We start from the raw sequence: 19,908 nt of genomic DNA on the forward strand, positions 1-19,908 counted from the left end.
ACTAATTTGTGGTCATCGTATAACAAAAATGAACAAGAATAGGCTATTGTCTTGAGAGACCCAGGGAAATTAGACTTTGATCAATTTCCATATAAAAGGCACAGAGAATTAATGAATATTTCCTGCAATTAGTCTTGGTTTGTAAGTGCATGTTGTCACTTCCTCATTTCCGTTGAAGCATTAGCTCAAATCAGGATTGGTGTCCCACAATAAAGCAGATTTTCGCTCTGTCAGCGTGATCAGCGACGGCCAACCAGCTTTCATGCACAAATCTGTCGCGGGGATTTGTGGGTATGCGCTGTAATAAACTACATCCAGTAGGTTTACTGTAGCTGCAGCTGTGCACTCATAGATTATGTCACCGCTGTTAAAGGCCCACAGAACGCTTGACTCGGCACTTTTTTTTTTTTTCACCTAACTTTGAAAAGTGACAAATTACTTTTATCTGCAGAGGACAGATTAATCTATTTTTTATATGTGTATATAAAAGATGACTTGCCATTAATCACAATCCCAGGTTATTCATCAGGGACAGGGAAGCAGGGGAATCCGGCTAATTTATGGTGTATCTTTGGTGCTTTTTGGTGGATGTAAACTGTTCTGTCTTGGCTACAATGTATGTTGCTTTATTCTTGTCTCAAAGATTTGTTTCGAGTCTCAAATGTTGGGTTTTAGTCGCACGTCCTTCTGGTCACAACTCGCATCTAACTCTCTGGTTCTGGCCGCGGGTTGCTGGGAAACACTGTTTGTCGTCAGCTAAGCACTTCAGCGCAAACTAGCAGCGTTTTATAATGGAATTTGCATGCTGAAGTTTTCTGTCAAAATTGCCTTTTCACACTGCAGATTTTAATATTACATGAATAATAAAGCAAGACGAACTAAGGTAATAAGAATTTTGATTGAATTTGGCTTGCAGTCTATCTCCCATTACTCCGCGGCGCCAGTATGTTTTGGTTCCTGGTTTCTGCTCATTTATCGTCTGAAAATGACACAAAACGCAGTACATTAGCAATCAGAGCATTGTGGAGTTGGCCAAAACAGTGAGCAAACACAATTTATCCCCGTAATCACAGATGATAAAGTTCTGCAAATATGGTTATTCTCAGACATTACCCAGGAGGCTTTGCTCTCAATGCACAGGTTTTGCGGTGACATTTACGAATGTAGCATTTCAGCCTTGTTCTGTTAGACGGCACTATGTTTATTACATAACACCATGACTGTGTATTGTATAATATATGATATAAAATAAAAAAAGTGAATTCATACCAGGTCAAAATCATATCACTTTTAAAAGTTCTAGCACACCTCTCCTTAACGAGCATCACAATTGAAGGTATAATCCATTTTTATGTCAAAACAAATGCGAGAGCCAGTAATTAAAATAGTACCATTAAAGAAAGTGAGAGTGATTGAAACTGACAGTCTATGGCAGACTAAACTCTCTGACAGATTTATATCCCATTTAACGTCAATCTTTTTTTGATATCTTTTTTTTTTTCAGGACACTTGACAACCAGAAAGACGTTTCTGCACAGGCGCTTACTGAACACCTCAGAAGATTTCAATCAGGTAATTACCTCTAAAACATGCAATAATAACCCAGACATGTGTTTCAGACAAATTGGTGCAATCAAAGACTCATCTGGTGGCGTTTTCTTTTCCACTTCGCCCATCAAAAGCAGTTTGATTCCTTGCATTGTACACATTTGTAATGTTTTTTCACTCTAATTATATTTATTATATTCATAAGAAAGTCTCATCGATGAGTTATCAACTATGATTCTCAGTGTTACTTCTCTGTCAGAGCTTTCAAGCAGCCGCAAAGGGAAAAAATGGAAAACAATGGACATTTTCTCATTTATTTCCCCCAAAAGATAAAATGTGAATCATCTCACACATTTTTCCCAAAAAGCATCATAGAAGTATCATAAAAGTGGTTCATATGACTTTTGAACTACGTTTTCCGAAGTCATACGATAACTTTGTTTGGGAACAGACTTAAATTTAAGACATTATTTATTTAAAACTTTCTTTTGAGGTTAGTCTTTTGAATGAATCAATTGATCCAGTTCATAAAACTGGGCTGAAAGATTCTTTCACAAAAAAACAAATGACATGAGGCTCTAGTGTTTAATGACCGAACGATGAACTATTCCTTTAAAGAGAAAAGGGAAGTTCAAAATGAGTCCACAAAGTTAGGAGTTGAATCAGTCTAAATGTTAATGCACTTGAATAGATTTACTGGACCGACACACTCATACATGTATGCATGCTCTACATGCATACATGGTTTCTGTTGTTTTATATCTAGTTATTTTTTTTTATCATTTCATAATGATGGGTCTGTCCCATCCTGTGATGACCAGTGACAAATTATGGCTACATTGGTCCCTAATTGCCACTTTTTCTGTCAACTGCAAGGACATGCACTCAAAGCTAAGTGGTGCTCCATAAACGTCCTTGTTAAAAGTCTGTTCTCTTCATTATGCTAGGTAATGCTAGAGTGGGAAGAAATTAACTAGATCTGTCCCACTTCAGTTAATAAAAAAGCTTTTGGGGAAATTACACTTTTTTTAGGCAGTCTGGATTACTTTTAGTGGATTGACATGACGAGACCATTGAGACTTTGTAAAAACCTTTAAAAAAGTAGTTTTGAAATTTCTACCCTAATTAGTAAAGTAGGCATGAAATGGAAGTTGCAATAAGAAATTATTCCCTTTTGACATATATCCGAGGGAAACGGCTTCTCGAACAAGAAAAAAATGTAGGGCGGGACTTGATTCTGTTCATTTGGCAATTGATTGGATTGTTGTGGTTTGCTATTGCTGTGATGTCATATGAGTGACAGGTTGCCCCGCCCTCTCGTCATGCAAACACATCATCAGAGAAGAGAAGAGATGTCGCTGAAAGAGGGAGGGGGGTTCTTTTTTATGAAGAGTATGAGGGCACATGAATTATAAAAAATTAAAAATCATGTGCACGAATAAATCGTTTACAGGTGAAACTCGAAAAATTTGAATATCGTGCAAAAGTTAATTTATTTCAGTAATTCACCTTAAAAGGTGAAACTAATATATATTATATAGACTCATTACATGCAAAGTTAAATATTTCAAGCCTTTATTGGTTCTCAGAAAATTTGAATATTACATGAAATCAATAATAAAAAAATGATTTTTAATACAGAAATGCTGGCCCTATGAAAAGTATAATCATGCATATCTGATTTTTCGAGTTTCACCTGTATAATAAATACTGCATTATTCCAGAAAAATAAATGTCCATTTTGATTTCATAGTGACTTTAAATGTTTAGTAAGTTTGTTTGTTTTTTACTTTTTTTTTTGGTCCTCTGCTTTTCAGACTTACAATTTTTCGATGGTGAATGATAAAACGGCAGGGAAAAAAAATATAATCGGCTTACATTTATAGAGTAAATGCCCAATCATGAACATTAAGTATAAAGATAATTAACAATAATTAGCATCCACTCCAACGAATGATTGTTTTCCTAGACATGGAACAGGTTAAAGGGATAGTTGACCCAAAATGTTTAACTCTGTCTTCATTAACTCACCCCTAAGTTGTTCCAAACATGTATAAAACAGTTGAAACCAAACAGTTGAGGGACCCCATTGACTTCCATTGTATGGAAACAAATACAGTGTAAGTCAATGGGGTCCATCAACTGTTTGGTTACCGACATTCTTCAAAATGTCTTCTTTTGTGTTCAGCAGCAGAAAGAAATTCATACAGGTTTGGAACAACTTTAACAATTTTTATTTTTGGTCGAACTATCCCTTTAAGGTACGTTCACACCAAGGACAATAACTATAACTATAACAATAACTATAAAGTTTTAATAGTCCCTCTAAAATCTCTAAAAGAAGTCCACACTACAACTACAACACTACACCAGAGGGGAACAATATCATTGTAATTGATTTCAGAGCCATTTTATTTCCAGCTGATGAACAATAAAAACACTGATAGCCAACCAGAATCCATCCTGTTTTAAAGAGCTCGAGAATTTAAAGCCACATAAGCCATAACTGCAGCACACTTTATAATAACAGATATTACAATTATCAGTAAGTAACCTCCTAGCAACCACCCAGAGAACCCTAGCAACAACATAGCAACAGGGTGCAAAACATAAATAAATTTTGTTTTATTTAGCATATTTAAAAAGTCTTATTTTTAAATAGAAAAGACAAAGGCAAAACTGGACAACCTGCAGCATTCTGTGGAAGGAAAGGAATCCTGGGATTGCGGGGGTTAGCGTTGAGAACGTGACATGGGGACGAGGCGTTCTGAATTCTGGAAATATTCTATTGTTTATTGTTGCAGAACAGACAGTTTACAGTGTGATTCATATCATGTGTAGGTGTTTAAATATGGAGAACATATAATAGCTGTGGTCTAGTTGGGTTCAGTCAACCATGATTAACCCTGTACTATTGAATCAGAGCGATGAAGATGTTGATCATTTGAGAATTGTGCAATCTAATTTCTTTCTCAAGAAATGTTGGAGTGTGTAGGAGGAGGGTTTCCAGAGATCGCTTGATGTTCATTACAGCTCTTTTGAGGAGGCTAAAAACATCTAAACAGAAACAAAAGTTTCAATAGTTTTGTGATTGTAATCTAACCAAATTTGTTGACATAGGAGGCCTTGCTGTCATGACAACCTCTGGAACGTAGTGTTCTATTGCGTTACCACATTTAGCTGTGGTTACGTGGTTTCCTTCCTCTCGGTTTCAGAGATCTCTGTACACTGCTGCATGTCACTCTCAGGTAATCATTTAAAGGAGAAGAGTGTGAACTAAGAGAAAATATTCTCAGATCAAATCTTTAATATATCAGTTGTTTGTCTTGTTTAAGTCTGCTTAAGACTAAAGCAAGCGATCAAGTCAGATTTCAGTACAAGACATTTTCAAAGAGTTTTAATAATGCATGTATCATTCCTATTTTGCACCCGCGCACAGCGGACTTTTCCCTCCACAGACGCACGTCGGTGAATTAGGGAATTAACCTGCGCTCGGGGGGTGGTTCAGCGAAAAGAGGAGGGGTGTTCCGGCGCAAAAGTTCCCTGGTGCTGTTTTGCAGTTTGAGAAAACAATTCCGCCACTGACCAGGAAAAACCTAGTGTAAAGTAGTCAGTGGCGCGTTTCGCGTTAGTCATATGCTATTTTAAGGGCGCGTCCTTGGCCATTATGTAGCGTGTGAACAACGCGCATACACTTTAATTCTCTAATATAAACAGACGCTGCAGTTTTCATTTTTGCAAATCATACATTATTACAAGGAAAAATATTAACTCACAAGGGAAATCATTGTTGTGTCCGTGAAGATGTTTAAAAAATAGGCATACATCTAGATTACACATTTACCCAGATTATTATACGCGTGTTTAACCGAAGCTAATTTGGGTTTCTCCCATCATCCCCATACATTGTCACTTCTCTGTCTTTTACGGCCCTGGCGAGAACGTTGGTCTCCTCTGCTGTGAACCGCTCCTGTCGTGCACCGGCAAATCCGCCGTTATAATAGCAATCCATGGAAAAAAGCGTGCCTGCTCTTTAAAGGGAATGTGAGAGGACGCTCTGATTGGTTTATTTCACGTTACGCCCAAACCACACCTATGAATAATGTAGCTGCTTCAGACCAACCCATTTTAGATTTGCGTCGGGCGCAAGAGTCATTTATCCCGCCGGTATAATAGCAACAGCGCCCGAGATCCGCCCACAAAGTTACTTGCGTTTCGCGTTTGATACTTGCGTTTCAGAACGTTAAAATAGGGCCCATTGAGTTATACATGGAATTTTGAAGTAGAAAGACTGAAATATTTTTTTCTTGTAAAACACACCACAATAATCTGTTTAATTTACAACTTTACTTTTTTTTATAGTGAATGAAATCAAGCATTTTTCAGCAACTTAGCATATTAGCATATTCTGTCATGATATTCTATAAATCGTATAAATATTTCCCTTTGCTTTGAACTTCGAGTGGCGTGTTGTTTATGCTCAAACAGCATTACACACTTTTTGAAAAATTGTACATTTAGTTTAGGATTTTTTTTATTTTATTTTTATTTTTGAATTTTTAATATTTTACTTCATCGGCATGATACAAAACTTGGTTAAGGTTTTGGCACTTGCTATGTGAACACACACACACACACACACACACACACACACACACATACAGTACACACATACACACACAAATAATGGACATGATGTAAAAAGGCTAAATGGCCCTGAAAAAAAATAAAACTTGTATTGTTTGCAGTCAAATATGACCGCATTCTATTTCATCTCATGGAAAAGTTTGGTACTGCGCGGCTGCGCCCAAACAAAATCTTACTGAACGCTAATTTTTTGAGAAACTCATTGCCTAGGCAGAAGAGCTGCCTAGGCAATGAGTTACAGTGATGAAACACACACAATGTGAGAGAGGCTGGCATTAACACAGTTTGAATTGTAGACAATAGCTGATGAGACGGGCATAAAAGAGGGCTGGCAGATGCGGATGGAGTGAGAGGCCTCGGCAGCAGTGAGAACGACTGAGCGTTAGAGGAAGTTCAACAAGGGCGTCGTCAATCCTTTGCCCAGCTTCCATTTTCTCTCAGTTACGAGGAACCCACAGATGCTGCGCTCTGTTCAACTCTGATTGGATGTGATACGCTAGATCAAAATGAGCACCAAGGTAAGTCAGATAAAAGTCAATATTTGTAGGTAGACTTGTTTTAAGATGTTTCGAGCTTGTTGAGTATGAAATGCAAAGTAAGCATTAGAAAAAGAGAGAGAAGTAGAGATATATGCTTTGTTGAAGGCACACGTGCTCCAAGCATGTGAGGTCACCGTGGACCAGCCTTTCGCTGTATCTGATCCATCGATCATGTAAGACCCAGCGGACGATCTGTCTTTAGAAACAGGTAAACACACTCACTCACCTGCAGTTACACAGCCACAGTTCAATACAGGCTCGCCCTCCATATATCAAAGTGGCTACTTCTAATGAAAAAAAAGGTCTTGGAGGCCACAAAATAAAAGATTCAAATTTATGGAAAAGGGACAAATAAATGTGGAGTGTTTGGAATAGTTTTAAAAGATAAAGGCTTCTCTGTGTATTTCATGTAGAAATGTTATAGGTAATATTTCACCACAAAATCTAAATTTACATCTATTTTGCATGTACTATATGACGTTGTTCGATTTATCATGAAAATAATGTCACAGACACTCTTGCATTTATTCAGTATCAGTTTCAAGTTCAATATTCAAGTTTGCATTGTTTTATTAGCTAACACAGGAATGTTACTGTTGCCAGTCTGCCGTCATTAATAGGTAGATCCATTGAGACATTCACTCCACTTCTTTGTGAATCAGAATCATCTCTGCATCGAATAGTGTTATAAAAGATGGTAAAGATTAGCTTGATCTAAACCTTCAAAACCTACAATGCTTACTTAAATTGGATCTTCAGTTATAACACGTGCAGCAGTTCACGCTTTACAGGAAGTACTGCAGAGTACTATGTGTTTTTTTGTTATTGGCACTTCAACCCCTCTTATTTGTTGTTGTTGTTGTTGTAGGGGAAAGTGGAGATAACTGTATCACAGTTTGGTTTTGCTCATTTATTCAGAAAATGTTTAGCCTAAAGCTTTGATTTGATGCATTAATCATCTTTGACATGTCAACAGCCATTACTTGTCTTAAGTTTATAACTTAATTGAGTTTGATACATTTAAACAATAAATGGATGCAAATGGCTTCCTGCTGGGTTGTGTTCTCCATGTGCCGGTTTCAGCAGAACATATTGGGACACATTTCTGCCGGCTTAGAGGAAGCTGTTTCTCTCATGCAGATCATTGCACAATGTGTTGTAATATTTACCTAATAGTTACCTAATCAGAGCAGACAGCATGCAACTATTCAAACAGCACCATAACTTGTTAGGTAGAGATAACTATTTAAATGATTGTAATTTAAATTTCAACCCTTCAAAAAATATTAACCCTAAGCCTGTATTGGTTGTTAATGATTGTCTGTTATTTGTGATCTTATTAATTAGTGCATTTATTAGTGCATTTATTAGTGCATTAACGTTTGAATACCGTTTCTCCTTCACATTATTAGAACAATTGACCCCTATTGTCAACCAGATGAATGCAACATTATTTACTGCATTTGAATGCAAATCTCGGTATCACTGTATGTTCTGACGCTGGCACAACTTACCCTGAAGCATCTGACATAGTTTACACCAGAACTAAACTACCATTCAAAAGTTAACTTTTCTTTTTTTTGTTTAAAGCTGCAGTCCGTAACTTTTTTGGGTTAAAAATTATCCAAAATAATTGTTTGAGCAAGTACATAACCAGCCAGTGTTCAAAACTATCTACGTGCCTTAGCTCGATTCAAAACGGTAAGTTTGTAAATTGTAATAATGTTTTTAACTCCAGTGGTACTGGTGGATTTCCGCGGGAAATTCGAGCATGTCTTTGCGTCATTACGTCACATCTGTACACAGAAAGGAGTAGTCTCGGCTAGTAAGCTTGCGTGTGAGGATGTTGGAGGTGGAGATTTGTAGCCTTTTCTCACAGCACTTGATATAATTAAACTTATCAATTTGATGGCGGATTCAGAAAGGTTCAAACGACAACCAGTGACGAGATTCAACCGTTGTAAAATGCAAAAGACTTCGGAATGGCTTCAAAAAAAAAAATAGACTGCAACCGGCCCATGCGAAAACAAGGATAAATATCGGAAGGGCATAGTCACGCAATGCTGATGTTGTTAACATTAACAATTTGAGAACAAAGTATAATTTGCACGGTTTTGACGTACGCGATATGATATGCGATCGTAAGATTTAATCAGCGCGATTTACTGCAATGCTTTTTCTCCTTAGTTGGTTAGAATAAAAGTGGATGTTACTTACTTGTTCAGATGACATTTCCGGTGAAAATTCTTTAAAAAAAGTAGAATCTGTGATTCTGAATGACAGTATCCACACCGGCGCAGCGACTGACAGCCGCACATTCTCCTCAAAACATTGGATTCATCCGCGCTGTGCCGTGCCGAGGCACAACTCACGTAAAGTTGAAAATTCTGCGAATAATAATAACTGCAATTCCAGATTTCGACTAGCGATGGCGACAAAAAGGAAAAACTGCGGACTCCAGCTTTAAGTACTTTTATTGAGAAAGAATGCTTTTAAAAGTGAAGAGTGAAGACTTTTGCGTTGTTACAAAAAAAAATTACCAAAAACAAATTTGAATAATTCATGGTTTATATTAACAACTTGCATGATATAGAAAATCTGACATGGAAAAAAAGTTACATATCGTTTTTCTCATGTGCATCCTTGTTTGCAATGGATCTTTTCTAAATATATGTGCACAGTTTTATAAATACAGGGGTGACACAGTTTACCCAGTGACACATCTTACCCCACTCTCTGTGACACCATATTACTCTGAAATCATTGGTTATTCAAAGCCGTGAGTTTTGGCCAAGTCTGCTGCAGTCGGTTCTCCACACCTACAGGATTGCTGTATTTTGGTCCTGCAGTTGTTTGATTATACTAATGGACAGCTTGGTGACTGTAATGGCGGCCTGTCATCTGATGTGTCATAATACAGTGTTTGTATTATGCACTGTTGCTAAGTAACCCCTCCCATCAGAAACACTGGCAGCCTTCTATTGTTTGGCTTTAATGGATCAAAAGGCACAAATTTCAAAAACATCCACATCTCAGGATTGATTGGCTAATGGTAAGTTGGGAAATGTCAAGACCTTTCGTCTCAAACGCTCTTATTACATGGGCAGAATGTTTACGGGCAACATGAGAGAAGCGTAAAGCACAATGACACGTACACGGTTGCTAAATATTCCAAATGAAATCTAAAATGACCCTAAATTCTGTTAAAATGTAATTTATTCCTGTGATGAAAAGCTGAATTTTCAACATCATTACTCCAGTCTTCAGTGTTTCATTCTAATGTGTTGATGTGATGCTCAAGAAACATTTCTTATTATTAATATTGAAATCAGTTGTGCTGATTAATATTTTTTTGTTGATATCATTTTTTAGGATTTGTTGATGAATACAAAGTTCAACAGAACAGCATTTATTTCAAGAGTAAATATTTTGTAAGAATATACTGTCGCTTTTGATCAATTTAATACATCCTTGCTGAATATAAATAATAATTTATTTTATAAAATCGAACTTTTGAGTGGTAGTGCATTAGACATTGTCTTGGCAAACTCTCATTAAAGGGATAGTTCACTTAGAAATTAAATTTTGGTATGTTTTAGCTTACCTCAAGGGCATCCAAGATGTAGGTGTCTTTTTTTCCACAGTAATTTCAATTTTAATATTTTTAGGTCAAACCGTTCTTGTCTGACAGTCATATCATGCAGGTCTATGGTCACTGTCTCAAAGAGCATGGACAGAGTCCAAATTAAAACAATCCCCCATCGTCCAAATTAAACAATTCCCCATCGTAAGTACACATTGATGGCCTAAGACACGAAACGAGCGGTTTGTGTGAGAAAACGAACAGTATTTATATAGTTTTTACCTCTTGTAACACAGCCACGTCCAAGTGATCTGAGGGCGCGAGCGCATCCTGGTGTGTGACGTGTGCGCAGACTGGTGCATAGATATATATACACTAGATGTCGCATTAAAGACATTCGTTCCAATGAACTGCCGTAGCCAAGGCGACATCTAGTGTATACATCTATGCACCAGTCTGCGCACACGTCAGACACCAGGATCCGCTCGCGCCCTCAGATCACTTGGACGTGGCTGTGTTACAAGAGGTAAAAACTATATAAATACTGTTCGTTTTCTCACACAAACCGCTCGTTTCGTGTCTTAGGCCATCAATGTGTACTTACGATGGGGAATTGTTTAATTTGGACGATGGGGGATTGTTTTAATTTGGACTCTGTGCATGCTCTTTGAGACAGTGACCATAGACCTGCATGATATGACTGTCAGACAAGAACGGTTTGACCTAAAAATTTTAAAATTGAAACTACTGCGGAAAAAAAGACACCTACATCTTGGATGCCCTTGAGGTAAGCTAAAACATACCAAAATTTTATTTCAAAGTGAACTATCCCTTTAAGTCTGGTTCATTTAGATAACAACACACTTTTCTACTATCCAACCATACAAACAACACCTAATGAATAAACTTTAGTTTGGGGACCAATTCCTACTATTAATTAGTTGCTTATTAGCTTGCATATTACTAGCATATTGGCTTATAAAGCACATATTAATGCCTCGTTCTGCATGACATTCTACATCCCTCAATACCTAAACATAACCACTTCAAATACTACCTTACTAAAGGTAAATTAGTAATTTTGAATAAAGGTTATTACAGTATTAGGAGTTTATTGAGGCAAAAGTCACAGTTAATTGTAAATATGTGTTCCTTAAATTAAAGTGTGATCAAACATGTTTCTCACATATAAAAAAAGTCACAGTATAGAAGTAAAAATGGTTGCAAAAAGGTAATTTCACATTGCTTTAAACGTGCAATAAAGAGAATAGAATGCTGAAATACCAGCAGGTGTTTGTGGGAAAATCTGAAATTTTGTACATGGAACACATCATGTTTTCTTAGTATAACCTGTTTGTGTATTTGTGATTGTGAGTGTTTTCTCTCTTTCAGATCATGTTGCGAGAGGTGTCCTTTTTTCTGTTACTCGTCTTCAGAAGTGAGTTATCACTATTCTGCTCCTCTCTACTTCTCTCTTACACACACACACACACACACACACACACACACACACACACACACACACTCCATTTTTCATTACGTTACACGTAGGCTGTACACTATAAACATTTGTCAGCATAATCTGATAAAGCCTATTTTTAATAAAATCCTACATTACCAAAAACCGCAAATGACCAGCGGCTCTAATATGTGGGCTTTTTTTTCAGATGAAAACTTCAGATAAAAGATTGATTATAGCCTTTCTGCAATAATCACAGCGTTTGCCAGTAGAATTGCTCAGTCTCGTGTGGCCATTCATCTTGTGAAGGGATTCATTGGAAAAACTGCGCGTAGCCGGAAAATGCATGCAGAAAAAATGCTGCGACTCATCTCTGCTAGACCACAATTAGTCCTTGTTCGGTGGCAGGGTCTATGAGAGGCCTGCCTTCATTACAAACCACTGCACTCTACATCACCACGCTGTTATTATGCCAGACTCAGAATACATTTGCATTCATCTGCTGCATGTGTAATCTTGAACTCTGGAGCCAGCCACCATCATTGTGCTGAATGTGTTCTTTAAACACTCATAAGTCATTATGGTGTCAGATGGAGATGTTGGTTATGCTCTATAAAAAAATACCTCATATCGTCTTGTGACAATCTCAGATATCTTAGTCTTAATGAGAGTGCCACTGAACACAGCCTATCACATTCTCCCTCACTCCTTCTGTAATAGGTCTATATATATTACTTCTTAATTTGACAGTTTAAAGTGAATATAATATTCTGTAATTTAATATAATATAGTTCATAGTCATCGTTAGTTTCCTTGGTTGTTAATTGATTTACGCACCTGTTCTGTTTTCCGTTGATTACTCCGTATTTAAGACCTCGGTTAATTCAGTTCATTGTTTATATTACACAAATATTGCAGTCTTCTTTATTATCTTTATCTGTTTCATATTCATACGAACTTTAATTTCTCACTGTTACTTTGAAATGAATATTTTTTCAAGTCAAGTCAGTTCATCCATGCAATAGATAGGGGGTTTGCTAATGCCATTTTCTGGTCTTTTTATACGCTATAAATAATATCATAAGATAGCCATCAGCCTTCAAAGTAATACTTGAATAGTTGCCAAGGCACATTGTTGAAAATTCCCCAGGGAAATCAATATCCCAAGATCTTGAACAGAATCCCAGAAAACGTACTTTACGGCAACTCCAAAATATGTGAGAGTATGATCAGCATCCAAATGACCACACGTATAGATAGTTGCCTGAAGACTTATCCACACAAACTTTTTCTGTCTTTGAAGAAGTAGATTATTTATTTTACTCACCAAAGCCCAAATGTGTGTCATTCTCTGTCTGTTAAGGTTACGCAGCTGAGAATGTGACAAACACAGAGTACACACCGCCGGAAAGCACTGCACCTCCGTCTAACACCACTGGACCCGTGAGTCATGGTAGGATTTTAATTGTATTGTGTTTTTTTATTAAATTTTTATTGCCCCGCATCACAATTCCAGGATTGCCTATTATGTCTTATAGAATTGTTATCAGTTTATCCTATGCTATGTTTGCTGTTTTAAATCTAAGTGTTTCCAATAGAGCTAAACTGAGTTACAGATCAAGTACAAAATGTGTATCGACATTCCCTGGTCTCCCTTACCTTGATAACATACTCTGTAAAGTTCGATCCATCTCGGAGAGAATTGATTTCTGGTGGCATAATAAACCAGGGCTGTTTGTTTCGACTACAATTCAATCACAAAAAAGTGTTCTCCTCGTTCCCCCAGTTAACCTGAATGCGACAGGGGTGACAATGAGCCCATATGCACAGCAGTTAAACCTCACCGTGTCTGTGGCGATCACAAACATCTCAACTGTGACCTCTGCCGTGACCCCCAACAAGACGTCTGCCGGACAGCGTAAGCTTTGATGCCCCTGACTGAAGTGCAGCTTCGGTAAAACCTTCCACTCAAACAGAAGGACTTTCAGTGTGGGATTGCGGGATTGCGGGATTGGGGGAGGGTAACAGAGCCGAGGATTGCATGAATAGCTGAGAGGCTTCCTCTTTACTCATGCAATTCATATCAAGGGCACACATAACTTAGAAACTAATTAGCAGGTAATTAGAAAATGCTCAACGCTCTTTCCACGCTGAGAGGCTTAAAGATAATGCGGCATTTCCGCGGGATTGCGGAGCACTCTCGTGGAGAGCTGATATGCTTTATGAAGAATCAACCAACCATATATCCTGGGAGAGCGGTGCCATTGAAATATGCAAGAATTGAATTTGAAAGACAGGGCCGGACAGAGAACGAGTGCTGCTGGAATTTAATTAGAAGCAATTACGGACAAACGCATAGGAATGAGATAAGGGGAAGCGTCTGCTTTTCACACCGAAAGTCTTTGCTGTCAACTTACATTTATGGACAAAAACGGGATTCAAAAGCTCACTCCTGTTCATAATTCTGTGAGTTTGAGGAAAGAGTGTACATGCTAGATTAGGTGTCTCTCCTTGTCTTTCTCTCTGACCTCCTCTCCCTCTCATTTTCTCATAGCAACTGCCGTTAACACCACCACCACCAGCACCACCAAAACCAGCACCACCACCACAACCACCAAAGAAAAAGTGTGGGGTAAACTTTCTCATCTTCCTCCTCTTCTGCTTATACTGACTCTTCACTCATGATAGATGATATATTGGAGGTGGTAGTTTCCATTTGTGCCAGTAAAAAATAAAAAATATATATTTATATATATAATTTCAGGGTCTGTAAGATATTGTTATGTTTTTGAAAGAAGTCTCTTTTGTTTACCAAGCAATTTATTTGAACAAATATACAGTAATATTTGGAAATATTATTACACTTTAAAGATTTTCTGTGATTAATTGTTTCATATACTCTTCATGGTAGTAGTAATTAATTAATTCAAACAAAAACAATTAGTTAGAAATTGCATAATAGTGAATAAATAATGACATGCTTCTCATAACATCATTTTCGGGTAAGATATCCCTTTAAATTCCATCATGGTTATAGCATATTAAAATATGAAAAACCCATATCAGTCTCTCTCTCTCCACTGCTTTTTACCCATCAAGTCATTAAGTCATTTTGATAAACAGCATCCCATTGGCTCAACCCTGACTGGACCATAGAAATGTGTGTTGGAGGTAATTTAAGGTGGACGGGTGAAAGGAAAAGCCCTCTGATTGTGTCGTCCCATTAGAAGCAGCAGGCTCATGGATCCCATCACAGTGAACACGAATATGCCAACACACACCCACACATACAGTTGTAGCTTATTTTGCATATCATGAAAATGATAGTCCATTTACCTTTTATAGGCACATAGACTGTCTTCGGGTCATGTGTATTATGCAAAAACTTACATTTGTACATTTTCCTCGACAGATAAGAGATGGGATGAGCCGTTTAAATACAGTAAGTATCTATTTCAATCATTCAGTAATTAATAGTGCTTACTAATGCAGACATCACAATTACCACCCGAACAAAACCCATAACCTGAAGTATTAAACGTTAGCCTGCAAATCGCCCCGCACTGTTTGTGCGACAGGCGTGGATGATACTTTATAAATCATGTGTTTTTTGGGAAGAGTTGTGTTAGAACGTTTTTAAGTGATTGGACTTTTTGATTGACACGTGATGGATGATAAAACATCACAGTAATCTGATCACAGTGTTATTTTAGTATTATGTATACTATTATAGCTTTAAGTACTATTTTGAAGTAGCTTTTTACTTTTTATATTTTCAGTTCTTTAGCTACGTCAGTTAACCATTAACTTCCGGCTGGCGTTGCACTTCCACCAGCAGCAGTTAAAGTCCCCCTGTAGTCAGTCATTTTATCCCTTAAAACTCATCTTTGATCACCAAAATTACATATTTAAACGTTTTTTCCTTTTAAAAAAATTATTCGTGCCTTAAAATAGCTTGAATGTAAGTCTACACTACACCCTTGCCTCATTTACAGTAGGCTACTATATGTTGTTCTGTGAATATGCAAATTAGCCCCGCCTCCACTCACTCACACCAGCTCAGAGATCCACTCGTTGACCTGATTGGTTACAAGGTAGTTTGTGATGTCAGAAACACCAGCGATTTCAAACCGCGTTTTTAAGGCTGTCTTTTTTCACTGCAGTTTTAAGGAGAAAATACCATGAATTTGCTCATGGTTTGTCTTAAAGCATATTAAAAACACCACACAGACATATATACAACATTAAATGCTTGATTTTCACCACAGGGGGACTTTTAAAGTCCCCAATGTCATGATGTGTCCTACACTCTAAAAAATGCTGGGTTGTTTCAACCCAATTTTGGGTAAAATATGGACAAACCCAGCTGTTGGGTTAAATTTTTTCATTACATTTGTAACCCAACGTTTGGGTTTGTCCATATTTTACCCAAAATTGGGTTGAAACAACCCAGCATTTTTTAGAGTGTACGGTATGGCTTTAGTTGCGTCGCTTCACTTTCATTCACAAATCTTCTCCTGTGGCCTCATGGGATAGTAAAGTGTCCATCAAGTACGCACTTCAGAATCTTGCCGGAACTAGCAGGTCATCCGTGTAATTTTATCCTGTTGTTTTTATGAATTCGGACCTACTAATCAGCTTACACATAGTTTTTCGCCTATAGGAAGTAGGGATATTTTGGACGCAGTGTTTTAGTTAACAAACCCTGTCTTGTGTAACCCATTAACAACTAAACACGAAATGTGGCAGTTTCATTTTTAATATCACTACTGTGCTGTTCAGGTGTTAATTGTCTGCTGGCTTTTCTGGTACAGTGGCATACGAGCCGCTGACAGTGTGCGTCCGCACACAAAGACCAGAGGAACTCCATCTCCCTGTCAGTGGAAAGCATTGTGTTTATAAGAAGCACAGAGGTGCCGAGCATGAGCGCTTTTACTGTCTCAAGTGCTGTAGTTGAAAGCTTATGACCTGGCGACAGTCGCTGTTTCAATCACTTCCTATTGTTAGGGCAGCTACAGGGCATCTGATGTTCAAGAAATATCCTCATTAGCCATGACCCGTTGATGCCTCTGTTCTGCATTCATTCCCCAGGAACTGAGTTTAGAAGTGCTTGAATATGTTCCAGAGTCATCAGTTAAGGGTGTTTTATGCCGGCCCGGTTGATGTTCACTGTTACTTCAAAGCGTGTGTGTGCGTGTGTGTGTGTGTGTGTGTGTGTGTGTGTGTGTGTGTGTGTGTGTGTGTGTGCGTGCGCTTTGCATTCTGATTCATGCATAACATGACTTGTGTTTTTTTTTCAGATTACACATCTCTGCGTCAAGGAGGGTTGATTATTGCTGCAGTTCTTTTCGTGATGGGAATCATGGTGCTTGGTTGTAAGTTAACCCAACTTCAAGTTTCAGTCATGATTGCTTTGAACAGTCACGTTTCAATTTCTCAAACATCTTTCCTCACTTTTTTCCATTCTTCCTTCGTCTGAAAGGTGGCAAAGTTAAACGAATCCCACGGTGTCGAATTGGCAAAGGAAGGTGAGCAAAATCTCTCTAGTGTGAGTGTGTTTGTGTCTGTGTGATGTTTAAAGTTCAAGTCAATGGCATACTAACACACACGTATTATGGGGTGCAGTAGTCCATGCTGTTAGCTCTCCTGTAAACTGAACATTTAGGCAAATGTAGTTAATTCAAGTTGCATATGCATATATGTTCGTACTTTACATAGTATACATGCTACATACTGCAGCAATATTAAAAGTAGTATGCTAGAATGCTATTCAATAGCCATTGTTTACTTGAACGCATTCAATGACTGGGTGGCTAATAACATTTGACCTCTTTTGTAACTTCATGATGTGTGTTTAGACGCCATTAGGGATTTTATAGATTGTTCCAAAGCACATGATTTTAATCTCGCTACTTATGACGAATGCAAAGAGTTTAACTTTAATGTGCTTATTATACACCCTTCTGTGCCACTTCAAAATGGAAATTTAAAAATGAAAATACACAGCAATTGCATAGGCAGAATGTCAACTGAATTGACTTGTGCAAGAGAGACAACAAAACAGTATATAATTTTAGTAATATAAGAGAAGAGTAATGACATGCTTCTCTTTGAAAAGAGCCTCCAAATGGTCTCGGCTATTAAGGTAAAAGGGCATCATTTTCTTTCTTTGCAAAATAGTTAGAAACGGTAACGCTTTACTTGGAAAGAAAGCAGTTGTTGACGTGGCCTTACCTCTCACGGAGCTGATGTGAAAACCTGCTAAAGGCTTTAACAGCCGATTAATGCTATATTTAATGAAATATGTAATGTCCTAAGGGCTATAATGTTGCATTATATGACTTTGGAGGAAAGGTTACATTTTGTAAGCAGGAAGTTATTTTGCACACACTTTTAAAGTCACCATGAAATCTTTAATCACAACAGCTTCCAACAACATCTCTTCTCTTCCGATGATGTGTTTACTGGCATTAGGGCGGGGCAACCTGTCACTCACATGAGATCGGCCAATAGGAAACCATATCAATCCAATCAATTCCCGATGAAAATCAAGTTCTGCCCTATGTATTATTTCTTTTTCTAATGCATGTACTTCACAGAAGAAATTCGTAAAATCAAAAAAGATGAAAAACTTCCTTAACTATCGTAACTTCATGCCAACTTTAATAAAAGCGACTTCCAGTTGATTTATTAAGAGCATTCTCAAAGGCAGTTATTAGTGCAAAATCGGATCACAAATCGGATTTGTTACGGGCGAAAATACGTCATTCAAATTTGACGAATCAGTTTCCTAGTTTTGTAGCTGTTTTTTTTTTTTTACATAGCCTTGATGAATGATCAAAATGACTTCTAAGTGAACTGATTGACTTTAAACTGACTTGTTGGCTTTGAAAAACCTTTCTGTTTTTTTCCCTCTTTTCAACATCTTTCTGACCATTTTTTTTTGTCTGGGTGTCTAGTTCATACGTGGTGACCAGCAGTTAACACTCTTCCCGGCATTGATCAGCCGGCTCGCCAATAAACAGAAGAACAGCAGGAGAACACAAAGGAGCGGTTACAGACTTACATTTCCCCCTTGTGAGAACAGCATCATAAGTACAAGATGGAGAGGTTGTGTGTGTGTGAACGTGTTCATTATTTCAAACTGATCTCCGGGTTTGTCACACTGAAGCGCCGGGGAATAAGATGTGTGCTATCGTGCAGCACTAAACGCCAACGGTAACACACCGGCTGAGACTTCGGCAGATCCCAACGTAATCACGCTTCTCAGACACAAAATCCCTTCATCCCTTTGCTCTCCTGCACCAAACAGCTCTGTTTAAGCGTCAAACTTTGTACAACACAGGCCTGTACTTGTGTTTTATTATTATTATTTCAATACGTGCATCCTCAGGTGTGTCAATCATTTGAAATTGGAGGGAAGCGTTTGTGCAGCTCACAAGCGCCCTCAAGAGGCTTCCAGACACATTTATCATGAGTTCTCCCAAGAGGAGAGAATAAAAACCGTTTGACTCTGATTCATGTATCTGAATTCAACATCTACGTCTTGTCCTTGTGAAAAAATACAGCAAAATAAGTGATAAGTTTCATATTACTTATCTCGCATGAGCTCAGTTGGACTGTCAGCAGTGGAAAATGAGTATATGATGATGTCAGGGAAAGTGAAAATATCAAAACCATCTCTCTGTGATATTTACCATTAGCGTATCGGAAAACAGAGCAAGGTGTCGATGTAAATGTGCAATAGTTGAACATGCAAATTCTAGAGAGGTTTTGTTTTTCTTCCGTATTGCATAAAATGAGATATGCCGCAAATATATATTTTGAATATATATTTATAAATCCTGAATATATATTCAGAGTTATATATATCCAGGATTTACATTTATATATTCCGATTTACATGTATATATTTAGAGTTATAACTATATTCATAGTTAACTATAATCTGATTTACATTTATATATTCAGAGTTATAACTATATATTCAGAGTTAACTATAATCTGATTTACATTTATATATTCAGTTATAACTATATATTCAGATTTACATTTATATATTCAGAGTTATAACTATGTATTCAGATTTACATTTATATATTCAGATTTACATGTATATATTTAGAGTTATA

At 37.5% G+C, this 19,908-nt stretch overlaps 1 protein-coding gene across 2 annotated transcripts; it reads left to right on the forward strand.

The window, feature by feature from the left end:
* Positions 1 to 1,365: 1,365 nt before the first annotated feature.
* fxyd5 (FXYD domain containing ion transport regulator 5) lies at positions 1,366 to 19,293 on the forward strand. Of its 2 annotated transcripts, none has more exons than XM_079610389.1 (10): positions 1,366 to 1,572; positions 6,492 to 6,713; positions 11,710 to 11,755; positions 13,140 to 13,229; positions 13,563 to 13,694; positions 14,331 to 14,408; positions 15,189 to 15,218; positions 17,077 to 17,151; positions 17,259 to 17,304; positions 18,736 to 19,293. In XM_079610389.1, the coding sequence occupies exons 2-10, from the start codon at positions 6,702 to 6,704 to the stop codon at positions 18,758 to 18,760; spliced, it is 534 nt and encodes a 177-aa protein (XP_079466515.1). In that variant the 5' UTR covers positions 1,366 to 1,572; positions 6,492 to 6,701; the 3' UTR covers positions 18,761 to 19,293. The 2 variants fall into 2 exon arrangements, with proteins under 2 accessions (XP_079466515.1, XP_079466516.1); XM_079610390.1 differs by lacking the exon at positions 1,366 to 1,572 and adding an exon at positions 6,840 to 6,942 and having other exon boundaries at positions 6,542 to 6,713.
* The last annotated feature ends 615 nt before the right edge of the window (positions 19,294 to 19,908 follow it).

Source organism: Phoxinus phoxinus, assembly GCF_949152265.1.
Source record: "Phoxinus phoxinus genome assembly, chromosome: 4".
Taxonomy (NCBI): domain Eukaryota; kingdom Metazoa; phylum Chordata; class Actinopteri; order Cypriniformes; family Leuciscidae; genus Phoxinus; species Phoxinus phoxinus.